This window comes from Aythya ferina (genome assembly GCF_964211825.1).
Source record: "Aythya ferina genome assembly, chromosome: 20".
In the NCBI taxonomy this organism is placed as follows: domain Eukaryota; kingdom Metazoa; phylum Chordata; class Aves; order Anseriformes; family Anatidae; genus Aythya; species Aythya ferina.
The window spans coordinates 5,427,833-5,442,135 of NC_140318.1; the positions used below are offsets into that span (position 1 = coordinate 5,427,833).

At 55.7% G+C, this 14,303-nt stretch overlaps 1 protein-coding gene across 1 annotated transcript; it reads right to left on the reverse strand.

The window, feature by feature from the left end:
* Positions 1–424: 424 nt before the first annotated feature.
* MYMK (myomaker, myoblast fusion factor) lies at positions 425–6,642 on the reverse strand (the record flags this gene model as incomplete). The annotated part of the gene is made up of 5 exons (XM_084494604.1): positions 425–571; positions 1,567–1,683; positions 2,043–2,191; positions 4,096–4,210; positions 6,508–6,642. The coding sequence occupies 5 exons, from the start codon at positions 6,640–6,642 to the stop codon at positions 425–427; spliced, it is 663 nt and encodes a 220-aa protein (XP_084350730.1).
* Positions 6,643–14,303: the final 7,661 nt, after the last annotated feature.

Here is a 14,303-nt window from a genome sequence, read left to right on the forward strand (position 1 = left end):
AGAGAGTGCATAAATAAAATAGGAAATATCTCACAAAAATACAGGCTCTGGTCCCCGGGCGTTACAAACAGAGCCTTGTGCGCTCAGGCTGGGCAAACCTGTATTAGGGGACGTCTTGGGTCCTCCTAGGCCAGCACAGGGGACAGGAGGTGACGTGGCTGAGAGCACACGGAGGGACACCAAGGTCCCCAGCACCTGCTGCTGGGCCACAGGACAGGAGCACATCCCTGACAAGGGCTCCTCCAGGGAGAAGTACAGGACTTTGGCAAACTGGAAACGCATAAGGTGTTGTGACGGTGGAAAGATGAAGCCCAGGGTGTGCGTAGAGCTGGTGGGAGAAGGTCCCCAGGAGAGCACAGCAGGCAGCACCTTGCTCGTGGTCGCAGCCCTCCAGTGCCCAGGCGCAGGGGCAGGTGCCGGGGGCTCAGACACAGCAGCAGAGCGTGGAGCAGTCAAGCCTGGCAGGGGTGCCAGCACCCCCGGCCTTCTTGTTCTCCTTGGGCAGCAGCAGCACAAAGGCCATGGCCAGGGCGCAGTGGTAGAAGCTGTGCACGTAGGTGTAGTCCCACTCCTGCAAAGGGAGAGCGTTAGTGGGAGCTGCTGGGCTTGGTGGTGGGTGCAAGACATGGGGGTTCTGCGAGTAGGCAAAGGGAAAGGATTAAAAAAATATATATTCCTGAGCCTTCTGCCTCTTTTTGCTGTCAGAGAAGAAAGGATTTCCAGCCTTCGAAAAAAGGCAAAGTGGATTTAACACATTCCAATTTGCACGTTTCCCAATTCATGAATGAAGTGTTTCATTACCCTGCAAAGGATGAGGCTGGGAGGCTGGGAGGGGACGACAGGGCGCGGTGGGGGGGGATGGACTTTCTGCTAAGTGACATTTTTATGTTCTGCTAGAATTTGCAATTACTAAATGCTTTGAAAAATAGTCCTTGGGGACGACGGTGAGGTTGTATCTCGTGGCTCCCAATGCAGCCGTAACGGTGGGGCTGAGCGCAGGCAGGACCAGCAGCTGTGGCAGGGGGGTCACCGCCTTCCCCCCCTCTCCAGGACAGACAGACCCCCTTATGCAGGACAGGAGGACTGGCCAGCGACAAGAGCAAAAGGTTAAATGTGGGATTGAGTGCCCTGGGGGGCCCACGGAGTCTTTTCCTTGGCGTGAGCAAGGTTTGGATCCAGCCATGCCTGGGTTGTATCCAGTCCCTGTGGTGGATACGCGAGATGTCCTCAAGTCACCCGTGCCCCAGGTCCAAAAGTGGCCACTCCCGCTCGACAAAAGCACTTCAAGGACCACATATGGCTGAAGGAAAAGTGGCTGGTGTCCTTATAACCCACTTACAGGGAAAAAGAGGAAAAAAAAACACTGCTCTATCCAGACCACAGTGCCTGGAGCATGGTCTGGGGTGGGCAGAAGGATCGAGGGGTCCTGCAGAGCCCCACACACAAACCCGAGCTGATGTTTGTCTGAGGCTGGATGCAGACCTGGGGCTCAAGGGGGGACCTCCTGGCTTGGTAATGCCCACTGCACCTTGCAAAGTCAGTGGGATTTAGCGTGCAAACAATTACCTCAAAGAAGAACCTCAGCATCAGCGCTAGCGCCCCGAAGCAGAAGCCAGGACCGATCTGCTGGGTGTAGACGCTCTTGTCTGGATACAGCCCCTTCTTCTCCTTCATCTTTTGTAGCTGGAGGCACAGACACAGCACACCAAAGAGCTTCAGCTGGCTGCTCTACACCCAGATCCCATGAATAAAACCCCATGAAGCCTGCAGCCCGCTCCCAGGGCTGTCTGGGGTGAGCCCTCTGCCTGCCTGCTGCTTTGGCTTCTCCTGCATCACTTCACAGTGCTGGTTTCTTGACACTCAACCCAAAAACCAGCTAAGGACATGCATTCCCTTGCAAACCCAGTCTCTGCTTCAGCACTGGAAGAGCAGAGCCCTGTTTAATCCCCTTGCTGGAGGAGCTGGACCTCGGGAAGAAACCTCTTGAGGGCAGGGAAAGCACCAGCATCCTGCAGAGCCCCCCTGTGCCCTTCCTGACGTACCCACTTCACAGTGATCGCCAGGACGGCGGTCCCGATGGGTCCCGAGTAGACGCCGTAGCCCCAGCGGTCGTGGTAGATCCTCACGGCGATGGTGAGCACGCCGAACATGATGAAGGTCGACCTCTTCGGCTCGTCGAACTCAGCCAGGGCTGTGGGACACAGAGCACAGGGGCCTGGGCTCGCCCATCTCCGCTCCTCCTGTTGTGGGGCGAGCAGCTCGGGGCACTGCTGCACCCCCAGACCTCACTGGGGTCTGCCCCGGGGTCCCCAGGGATGGATCCGGGCTCGATTTTCCCTTCTTACATCTCTCAGCTGGGGAAACTGAGGCAGGTAGGGGGCAAAGTGAGCCGGCCCTGGGTATCTGAGTGGTGTCTCCAGGAGCTGATTTTAGAAATATGCTCAGTGTTGTGACAGTGTGTGACAGGGCTTGGGGGTGGCAGCTGGGGACACCTGGGGACACCTGGGGACACCGAGTGGCCCTGGACTAGGCAGAGCCTGCTCTCTGGTCCCGGCACCCTGAAGCTGGCTGCACGAGGGAGGCGTCGAGGCCGTGCTTGGAGGAGCTGAACCTCTGGGGGCTGCTCAGAGCAGAGCCCACCCCCAGTCACAGCTGCTGCCGGTGGGAGAGGCGCATCCAGCTCTGCCCAAATCGCTCCCCAAACCTTCGGGGCTGACCTCCAGCAGAGCCTGCTGCCTCCTCGACTGAAAATTCAGGGCCAAACACAAGGGTGCTTGCAGCCGTGCTCAGCTCCTGGGCTCGTTCCTGCTTCCCCAGCCCTCCCAAATTTGCCGGCTGCGGTGGGGACGGGGCTCCGGGCTGATGGGCGACGCCGGCACCTGCCTGGGCTTTGCAAACTGGAAGTCGCCAGTGCAAGTGAATTATTAGAGGCTTTTGTTTAGCACAGAATGGGGTAATAACTGATAAAAGTTATGGATCCCAGTGGGCTCCATGCTTTTCCAGCTCGCACAGCTGTGTTATGGCTGTCCTGGATTTGCATTCCGGGAAGCGTGCCCGAGGGTCTGCGTCCGCACATGTGCGCTCGGGCTTTACAAGCCACAGCGAGAGACTTCCCTGGGCTTCAGTCACCACACCTTCCATGTCCTTGGATCGTGTTTTTATAGGGAGTTTGGCTAAGGGATAATGTCCGCATTTTAATCTCTGTTGTTTCCCTGCGGGTCAATATTTTAAACATCTTAGTCCGGGGTTTTTATTTTTTTGGTGAGGTTTTGAATGCAGTAATGAAGCAATCAAGTCGAATTTCTCTGCAAGGAGCCAGAGCGTCTGGACCGGCTCTGACCTACCCTGACACGGCCGTTATCTGCTTAAGAATGACCTCTGGGGATGGTTCCCGTCCTTGCCCTTTCTGACCAAGCACGGAGGTGCCGTGGGTGATGTGGTGATGCCATGGGGACACTGCTACGTCCCCAGGGCCTGGAGGGGACGGGGAGGTCCTGGTTGCTTTTGGTGGCCTCGGTTTGTTGAGGAAAGCAAGGAGGCTCATCCTGCCCCTCACCTACTCTGTCAGAAATGCTCCTGTCCTTTCCTCAAGTTTGCCGACAAGATTGGGAAATAACAGGTTTGAAGGCTTCATCCTTCTCCAGTTCTTTCATTTTGTTCATCTCTGTTACATTTTGTTTCAGTGGCAAATGAGGACCAAAAGGGGAAAAACGGAGAACGGGACAAGGAAAACTGAATCATGTCAGAGTCGGGATTTTTAATGAAAGCAAGTGAAATATCTTTCTGCCTTTTCTAATCAGATCTAATATTTCCTGTCAGCCCAGACCTGATAAACCGGGGAGATATGTTTGTTTTGGCTAAATCACCCGGATTTGCTTGCTACTGAGGGAAGTGGCAGGCCCTGCACTTCTTAATGCCCCCCGTCGGGATGGGATGTCCCTCGGGAAGCAGGCCTTCAGCAGACAAACTGATGGGCCTGGCATGGGGAAAATGAGGAGAAACGGGTGATTTTCTGACCCACGACACCCAGCACCCACTGGTGATGCCCTCAGCCCCCCTCTGCAGATGCCGGGCGCTGCAGTGACCCCTGCTTACCCATCAGGGACACCCAGATGGACAGAGCTGTCCCGTAGATGCTGAAGTACTCCAGGATATCGTAGCGCATGAAGCACAGCACTGATAAGCCGGGGCCATCACATGCGTGGTAAATCTATAAAAAAATAAAAGGCGTTAGAAAGCTAGCTGCTTGCCCACAGACCAGGAAGATAAAATAAAACACGTCTGCTCTTATCGGTTGGTTTGAAACGGTCCTTGTGTGGCTGCTAAAATGATGGCACTGAGCAGTCTCAAATCCACCAGGGTCACCGACATGCAGTAATGAATCTATGTGAGAGATATTGTCCTTCTTCATCACAAATTACCTGAGAATCAGCTTTCTTCTGTCCTATTACAAGTTACCTGTGCCAGAATTTGGGGTTTGCAGACCGTGCTGCTCTGCCCAAGACCCAGACCATGCAGGACGGTCCTTCCTCCAGCAGCAGGAGGGGAGCTGAGGGTTTTCGTTCAAATTGCGAAAGATTCTTGTAAAAGACTTCCAAATGAGTTTCCCGATGAAATGTGTCTGGATGCCAAGGTCACCGTCCGGGCTAATTGGGGTTTATGTGGCCGGAGTCTGAACAACGGGGAATTCACGGGGTGCATCCCCTGCAAACCCACCGGTCCCTGGCCGTTAGATGCTGCTGCCCGATGGCTCTTCGATGGGGATACTTGCAAAAAGACATTGTCATGCAACACAGATGCAGACCAAGCCAAGAGAAATTTTCCAGTGCGATCAAAGGAATGCTCCTGCCTGGCGCTCGCCTTTTCCTCCCAGCTCCCGGCCCCGCTTGTTTCCTACTGGTAGCACCAGCCCTGCTCTTTCTGAAGAAGTCCCTGCACCGCTTGGCAAGGTGCCCCTGGTGCAATCCCCACTGTCATGCCCCGCTGGGGATGTTGATCTTATTTATAATGGGAATGGCTGTGAGTCCTTTGGCTCTCTGTGGTCTCTAGAAACAATTGCACCGGGGCCATCGCTCTGCTCTCTGCTCGAGGTTGGGTTCGGGGAGCCTGGAGACGGGGGAGAAAGGCTGGAGGACAAAGAGCGTGTTTCTGGCCGGCATCACAGCACTTGTCGGGGATGGACGCGTGCTTCCCCTGCAACTCGGGGAGGGGGATGCTGTAAAAAGGGTGACAGCAGCAGCTGCAGCCCCCCTGTCCCCCGGCCGGGCAGCAGCTGCCTCCCCTTCCCCAGGCGCAGAGATTTCGCCTCCTCAGGCTCCTCGTTGAGGACCTGTCCCGCCTCCCCTCGCCCTGCTGCCAACTTTCCGATTGACTTCTTGGGGAGGTGGAGCAGACGCGAGCCCAGCGCAAAATGAAATCGTAGCTGTCTGGCTTCCCTGGGGAGCTGGGAGGAGGGGGGGCGGCGAGGAGGGGGCTCGGCCGGGACGGTTTTATTAACTACTGTAGGTTTTATGGAACTGGCAGAAATTTTCCCCCTGCATTGTGCTTTAGGTGGAGGCGTAAAGAGTGGATCCTCAGGAATAGTGGTTGAGAGCGTGGCTGCTGTGGAGGAGCTTTTGCCTGTCTGCTCCCTGCCTTAGTTTCTCCGTGTCCAGGCAAGGGACGCGATGAGCCTCCTGAAATGCCTTGAGAGCAGTGCTGGGCAGAGGCGAATGTGATGCTAATTGTCCTGCTGGGCTGTTTTCCTTCCTGTTCTTTAGCAGATTGCTGCCGTGGTGGCAATCAGGGACCTCCTGCAGCAGAGATGCTGCGTTGGGTGCTCAGCCCGTGTGAGTACGAGGCACTTAGCAGCACCATGAAGTGCCCTGCTGCTGGGAGCAGAGCAGGAATTGCTCGGTGTGCTTACAGCCGTGGGACTTTCTCCACTTGTAATTCCCTTGATGAGGGAGGCAGGTGGGATCTGGGTCTTTCCGGCACTTTCAAACCTTTCTGCCAGGTCAGAGGGTTAAATTTTTTATTTTTATTTTTATTTTTTATTATTTTATTTATTTTTTTCTGGATAGCTCAGCAGCAAGTTTTTAGCCTTGCCTGTCCTAGTGCAGAAAATCCCCGGCTCCAGCATTGCTCACACCATTTAGCAATTGCAAAATCGAGACTCTGACTACGTGCTTTCAGCTAAAAATGACAGAACCGTAGCAAGATACTCTGCATTCAATTTAAATCCCAAATCCATCATGGGCATTTACCAGCTGTACAACAGAGAAAAGCAGCTCCAGAACACCGCGATGAACCCAGACCCTCTGCTAACCTCACCACCACGAACACCACGAACCCTGCACGAGGACACCCTCAGCACACCCCAACTGGGGAATGCCCTGCTCAGCACCATGCAGGGTGGGAGATAACCAGCAGTGGATGTCCCAGGGGTCACTCCATGCCTCTAGGAGACCCCTCAACCCTTCCCAGCAGGGTCCTGATGCGGGGGGAAGGAAACCCGGGGTCCCTTACCGCCACGAAGAACATGGTGAAGAAGTAGACCATGGCTTCCATGTGGAAGCGCCGCTTGGCCGCGATGCTGATGGTGGGGAGGAAGACCAAGGTGCTGATGGTGGGCAGGAGGAGCTTGGCCACCAGCGAGCCCATGGGTGCCTCGGGGACCAGCAGCTCCTGGGGACGGGATCTGTGCGAGCCGGTGGAGACGGAGGAGAAAACAGCCGTGGGGAGAGTGCTTTAAAATTTAAATGCCCTGCGTGGCCAGGAGGGCTGCGGGCAGGGAACAGCTGCGGGTGCAGGAGCCCCACGTGTTCCCTTCACCCCCAAACAACGAAATTCTTGGCACAGCTGGTGGTCCCATGCAGCAAATGCTCCGTGCCCAGCATCGCCCCGGCTGTTTGTGCAGGGGAATGTGTCCTTGCATGCCTTGTGCTGGCTGCAACCAGTGTGTGCCTTCACTGCTTGGGGGCTGTAACGTGGCTGTGGTTGTTTTGCAAGCACCCACTGAGCTCCGAGGCTGGAGGGGAGGCTTTGGGGAGCTCGTTTGACCCAGTGTGAAATGCCAGCTATGTGTGTGTGTGTCCTCTGGGTGCTTGGGATGCATGAAACACAGCCCCATGCTGCGGGGGGACTCCCCCAGGGGAGACCCGTCTGAAATTTGGGAGCTGAGCTTCCCTTCACGGGGAGGAATCAGCACAGACTGCTGGGCAGGGCAGGAGAGCTGGAGGAAAGGAGACCAAAAGCCAAGCAAGGTTTGGGCTGCTAATCCACTCAGTGGCTTCTCTCTTTTATAAAACCTTTTTATTATAGCACCGCTGCTCCCCTCCCGGGTTAATATCTTTTCCTTGGAGCCTCGCAGGGATTCTCGGCGTCTTTTCGGCACAGCTGTTCCCGCGGAGCAGGGAGCAGGAACGCCGCGTTGAGCCTTTGTGCTCCGGGTTTGGGAGGAGGCTGCGGGCTGCCATAGGAGCCACCGAGGATTTCTGAGGCTGATAGGATGGGCTTGACCCTGCCGGGGGAGAGGGTGCAAGGGAAAGGCAGGCATGCGTGGAGAAAAAGGCACTTTGAGACCCTCCAGCCCAGTGGGAAAGGACGCAGGGAGGAGCAGTGTGTGGGCGCTCTGTGCGGTGAGCGTGGCCCAGCAGCATCAAAGCGCTGGCCCGGGAGGGTTTGCTGGCAGCCTTCCTCCGGGTACAGCTGAGATGAGCAGGGCAGGGCTCCCATTTTATCCAATATCTTAGGAACTGGCCACGTCTGTCACAGGTCAGCATCCCTTTATAGAGCGGGGGGGCTCCACGCTGCCCACACCGCATCTTCAGCCACCCTGGACAAGCCATCAGCTTACCACAAATCCTTGTAAAGCTGTAAATAAATAGCGAAAAGCTCTAACATCCCTTTTTACCGTGAAAATAGATCACTCCAAGACAGCACAGAAATACCCTGCTTCTCCCCAGGCATCCAGCCCCAAGTGGCAACCAGAGCAAAGTGCCAGTGTGCTCTGAAATACCCTGCTCCTTTTGGGTGGTTGTTCCTTTTGGGTGGTTGTTCCTTTTTGGTGTTCGTTCCTTTTTGGTGATTCTGAGCTGTTCCTGCATGAGTTGTGGGGCTGAGGTCGGTGCTGGGGACTGCTGGGGGCCTTGCCTCCAGGGGGGTCTGGAGCAGGGTTAGGGTTAGCACAAAACTCTCCAGATCCCTGGATGAGCAACCCACGTCCTTCCTGCTTTTGTGGCTGTGACACTGGTGTCAGAGCGGTGAAAACACAGCTCAGAGCTCACTGGTGGGGACAAAAATACACATCTGGGGGCAAGGCAGCCCTCTTGGGACCATTTGCAAGGCAGTCGTACAGCAGGCCAAATGGCATCACTTTAAAATAAGACCAAACCTTTATCAAATGCAGCCCTTTTGCTCCTTTGCTCCAGCTGGAGCCCAGAGGAAGGGAAACCCAGCTGGCTGCTGGACGCAGCGAGTGCCAGCCGTGGCACTGAGCAGCAAATGCCGGAGCTCCCAGGGGCAAGAAAACATTCCCCAGGTGCATGGGCTTCGCCTCTCCCAGCTGCACGCCCTGGGCTGGCGTTTGGTTTGCAGCCAGTGCTGTAGGCATGGGGGGGAATAACCCACCCCAGCGTGCACATGTGTTGCAGCTCTTATTGAAAAAGAGAGCCCAAAGCAAAGCGCGAGGCAAGGGACAGGTGGCGAGCTCACCCCGGGAGCTGCTGCCTGAAAAGTCCTGGTTCAGGGTACAAACATCAGACCCAGAGCGCCAGGCAGGGGCTTTGCACATCTTCCCGGGAAGGAGCCCAAGTAACAAAGGGCCAGAATTTCGTTCCTTCTCTCTTAAACAGGTAGGAAATCTAGAAAGAGCAAATTTCAGCTCCTGCGCTTGAGTGCTTCTGGAAAGCAAATTTCGAATTCACATTCCTTAGGGCTAATTTTGTGTGGACCCGAGTGCACGCAGGAACGGTGATATATATGGCTGAAAAGTGGTTCCCAGATGCCAAAACCAGGTTCTGGTATGCCGTCCTGGATCCTTGCAGGGTAACACTAACCATGGCTTTCTGTAAGTACTTCTACTGTTTCAGCTCAGACGCTGCAGAGGAGGAAAGAGACACAGGGAGTTTTGTGTTCCTTTTCATACGAGGGTGATAGTTTGGAAGTAGAATATACTGAAACAGATTGATGCTAATTTAGGATATTTAGAATATATTCTCCTTGGGATGATCTTTTGTCTGTGGTGAAGGTTGTATCAGGACTGAAACGGATTGTTGTGCATCCTGGCGAGTGCCAGGACTGAAATAATGGTGCTAACAGCTCTAAAATGGAGAATTGCTTGCAGCTTCTGCATGCGCTCGTGATTTGCAGTGTTGCAGCCTGCAAGAGCAGTGTGAGCAGGAGGAAGGGCTGTGCAAATGTGGTGCTGACTGCTAGGTGATATTCACCACCTCCAGTACTTCAGAGCCTGGTTCCTCCGCTCCGCAGCGCCTCGACGTGCGCAGTCTGGGCTCTGGGATGTGACCAAGAAACATCCTGGCATGACGGGCCTGGTGCTGGGCAGCCCACCCTTGAGGCAGGAGGGTTCCTGGCAGCACCCATGGGGTATTTTTGCTCCTTCCCTAAGCTGCTGGAGCAAGGACGGATGGAGTATCTGGGTAAAATCCCTCTCATCACCTACTGCTCCCTGTGGTCAGAGCCACTGCACGAACACCCTGTGTGGGCAGAGCTTTTGGTATAGCCACAACCCAGAGGTGGGGGAGAAGACCCCAGTAAATGTGGAACCCCCCAGGGGTGTCACAGCCCCAGCACGCTCCTGGCTGTGGGGGTGGTGCTGCTCGTCCTCAGCTCTCACGTGTGCACAGCCCTGCCAGAGCACCTGCAGCCTTCTCCTTTTATTAGAGGAATAAATTGCCACTTAAAATCTCCATTCTCCCTGAATCCCGGCCCCACTTAGCTGAATGCCTGCCCTTAAGAAAATTCCTGCTTCCTGCCTCCCCTGAATAACCTATTGTGCATGGCCCCAGAGGTGCCCTCGCTTCTTTTTTCCCTTGGGTTTTTCACCCTGCCCCGCTCCTCCGCCTGGTCACTGCCCCCCACAAGGCCACCGGGAGTGCTGGGGACATCTCCTTTGTTGTCACCAGCCTTACATTGCTCGTACCCTGGCTGTCTGGGCTCATCGGGTGGTCTGCTTGGGTGCCAGAGGTGAAAATATAGGGGCTGTAAGGGGGCTGGTGGTGGTGTGGGGGCTGTCCGAGCCCAGGAGTTTATTGCTGGGGTTGTGGGATTTAATGGTTGTGTTACGGTCACAGCTGCTGGAGCCCGGTAACGGTGTCAGGGTCTCAGCCCTGTTGGCCAAAATTCTCATTTTCTGAAGAGAAAAGCTCCAAGCTGGGACGTTTAAAGGCTCAAAAGCCAGAAGGGACTGAAACCAATCTTCGGATTTGGGGGAGTCTGACTCACGGCTGTTGAATGCCTGTGGTTGGCAATGCTGCATAGCTTATGTCCCTCAACACAATGCTACACAACCTCCGTGCAAGACTCATTTCATTAAAAGAAAAGGCTTTGTACTTCTTGGTTTTTAATCTTTGCATAGCTTAAATTCCCAACCAAGCGTGACCGGTCTGGACGCTCCTCCAGGTTCCTGCAGGAACCTCCACTCTTCAGGGGCAGGTAAAATTAAAGGGGTATAAATCTGCCGACATAAAAAGAACTAGCTTTTAATACCATTAAAACTCCACAGCCGTGACCATACCTGGGGACACTGTGGTCACTTGTGGCTTGCAGACTCCCCAGAGGCATTTTAATCGGAATCTGATGGCAGCTTGGTGGCTTTGGCCTGTTCGGTTTGACTCGCCGTCTTGCGAATAGCCAGGGCTGAAACCCTCACGCTAACATGATATAAATCATGTTCCACGCTTCATGCAAGCACGCAGAGATTAAGTGCCTTGCCTAATACTGTGCTTTGGGTCACTCTGCAAGGGACTGGGAGTGTCTCGGAAGGGCACTCGTTTGGTCTTCTCTTGCTGCAGTTGCACAGTGGTAGGCCATAGCCACAGCTCTGGAGAAGAAGGTAGGGCTGGCTGCCAGGACCCTGTTTTTTGGGGTTTTGCCACATTTCGCTCCCTTTGGCAATGTCCTGGCCATGCAGGGACCTCACCCGCTCTGCGGCTGCCTTAGATCTGCTCACACCTCGCCAGGCTCACCCGAAAACACCGCGTGGAGCTGTGCAGGACTGTTGGACAAATGGGCCACTTCTGCAGGAAACCTTGAAAAAAAAGGGAAGAAAATCTGTTAGTCATCTCCCCCTGAGTGAACATGAAGCCACTGGGGGGTCCTGGACCAGCAGACTCCAGACCATCCTCCTCCAGCCTGGCTCTCCTGGACGTGGGCAGAGGTTGTGGAGGGGCTGGGTATGGCAGAGCTCATCCATCCACTGCACCCGCATTGGGGCTGGGACAAAAAAGAGTGAATTTTGCCTGGAAAGTGGTGCTGGATCGCTGCAGCTCATGGCAGGGAGGTGGCTCGAGCTCACCAGGAGCAGGTCCTGCCCTGTGCTCATGCAGCCCTGCATGGAGACTTGCTTGGAGCTGCCCCTGGCAAAGCAAACCCCAAGAAAGGGCCCGATCCTGCCTAGCGCAAAGTGCCTCCGTGCCGTGGCGGCTCCTGTGGAGCAGAGACACTGCTCTGTCCAAAACTTCACTGAACTAATTTCAGTGGAGGAAACTCCTTTCCTCTGCAGGCACTTCTGCGGCCAAACAAGCAATCAGCCGCCGGCGGCTCTCCCCGGGCTGGAGGGAGGATATTTTGGAGGGCCTGTCGCTCCTTTTATTTGGACTGTGAATTAGGCAGGGCACCGGTTCGGGGTGGAAAAGCTGGCAGCTGCCCAGTGCAGGGGTGAGAGTCTCAGGGACAGTGGGGTGCAGCAGCACGGGATGCTCGGCCGGCTGGCTGGGTCCCCAGGGAGGGGAGGATCCCCTGGGAATGAGCCAAATCGGGGAGTTTGGGTTAGATTTGGAGTAAGCCCTGGTTCCTGGCCGAGGCAGCTCAGAGCACTGACCCTGAACGTCTCAGCTTCAGGGAGTGAGTGTGCTCTGCCTGCTAGGGCTGAGGCTGTTTTCCTGCCGTGCTCCCTTTTTGGGTGGCTTTGCCGAGCTGCTGGCACACAGAGGGGATGCACAGGATGTCCCAGCCAGCAGCAGCGAGGGCAGCAGAGCTGAACTAATTGTTTTGGGGCAGATCCGGGCCATTTGCACCATTTCAGCCTCATGCAGGCTGAGATTTTGCCCCTTTTTCATCGTGCTGCAGGATGTACGCTGCATGGTGCCGAGCGGGGCTGGCGCAGGGGCTGCAGCACCCACTCCATCTCCCTCCCCATGGCTCAGCCCCTGCTCGAGTCCCAAATTTCCCTGGGAAAGTCCTGAGTGAGCACGCCGTGACCGTCCCCGGGTGGGGAGGGCTTTCTCCCCGTCCACGCAGGTGCATCTTGTCTCGATTTACTCTGAGCCCAAAACGCAGTAAATAACATCTGCAAATCATTTCTAGCGCTCATGCCAAAAAAAAAAAAAAAAAAAGGAGATAAAAAACCCTGTCGTCTGAGACCGGCCGCCCGTGATTAATGCCGGACCTGCCGGCAGCCTCAGCAGCAGCAGCACCCGCAGCCGAGGGATTTGGGGTGGGGGGCGCGGGGTCTTCGGGGTGGGGACCGCGCAGGTTTGGCCCCTGGTGGTGAAGCAGGAGGGAGGCTGGAGCTTTGGGTCTGCTCTGCGGAGCGTTTTTGCTTTTGGGGCTGTTTTTTTGCTCCCACCGCCGCGATGGCATCGCTCCTGCTGATTTCACGCGGAGGGGCCGGGGCTGCGTAAGCCGCGCTGCCGCGGCCAGGGATAACACGGCGTGATTTATGGCAGCAATCAGTTGCCACTAGGAGCTGGTTAGGAATTTTCCGATGAAACGGGGATTGCGTCAGAAACCGCTGAGTCATCTCAACTGTTTCATAAAAAAAAAAAAAAAGAAAAAAAAAGAAAAAAAGAAAAAAAAAACTCCCTTGGCTTTGATGGACTTTTGGTGAGGCACAGAGAGACTGAACGCGTCTCGCCTGCTGCTGGCTCCCCCAGTGCTTGCCTGGGGACTGCTGTCCCCAACCCCTGGCTTTCCTCCCCAGTGTCCCCCAGCCCTGGGTGTCCCTGCAGGGTGTGGGGTCACCCAGGGATGGGATCCCACGGGGTGCAGCCTCCTGCCAACCCTGGGGCAGGCTGGGGGATGCGGGGGCTTGCATGGCCCTGGGCTGCTCTGGTGTTTTCAGTGTGAAATAGCTTGATGCTTTTAAAATCTCTCGTGTTCAGACTTTTCCCTCCTGGTTGTTCCGAAACGGAAAGGGCTTTCTCCTGCATGTCTCGGGCTGGGATATTTTGAAACACAGGAGTTGGGTGAACTCGAGTGCTAAATTTTCCCAGTGTCCTGGTCACAGCCAACCGATGGAAAATTAAAAGTTGCAAATCAACCTAGCTGGATAAATTAAAACAGGCTGGCAGACGTTTAGCCAAACAGAAAAGGAGACTTCATTTCCCATGTAAATTTTTTTGGGATGGATTCTCTGCTCAGCTCCTCACTGCCATCCCCAGGGTCCAAATTCTCCAGGACCCAGAGATGCAGCAGCCCCAGGAGCTGTATGGGGTCGGTGCCCCATGGCTGCTGGAGACACGCACGGAGGCTGGGTGGGTGTCCGGGTGGCAAATGGTCGTGGTGGGGCTGAGTGCTGCCACTGAGGGCCAGGCACTGCTTTGTCCCCAAGTACCGTGGTGTCCCCAGGCACTGCCGTGTCCCCGTCCTCGCAGCCCTGGCACCGCTGCTCCATGATAACCGTGGTACCAGCTGTCCTTGCCCAGACAGAGCATCCCTGCAGTGCTGAAGCTGGGAGATGGAGGCCACCGTGCAGGTGGCCTTGGAGGAGCTCTGGGACATCCCCGCTGAGTGTGCAAGGCTGCGCTGTGATGCGCACAGAGATGCGGCACCGTGCAGGTGATCCATGTCATCGACTGCATGAAGCCCACGGGGAAGGGGCCTCGTGGGACACCTGTGGGTTGCACACGCGGTGTCATCGTGTCCTGCTTGCCACCACGGGCTTGTCCCTGCCACACGCCATGGCCGTAGGTGACATGTGAGCAGCTGCCCCCCAGCCAGGGGCACTGCGGCCACCCCAGGGGGCAACTTGTGTGCACCAAGCCCCATTCCCCCCACCTTCCTTTTCCTCCTGCGTGGCCGAAAACCGTGATGCCGAGCCTTACCAAACGGCACCAGCACCCCAGAATTACAGGAAACCTTTT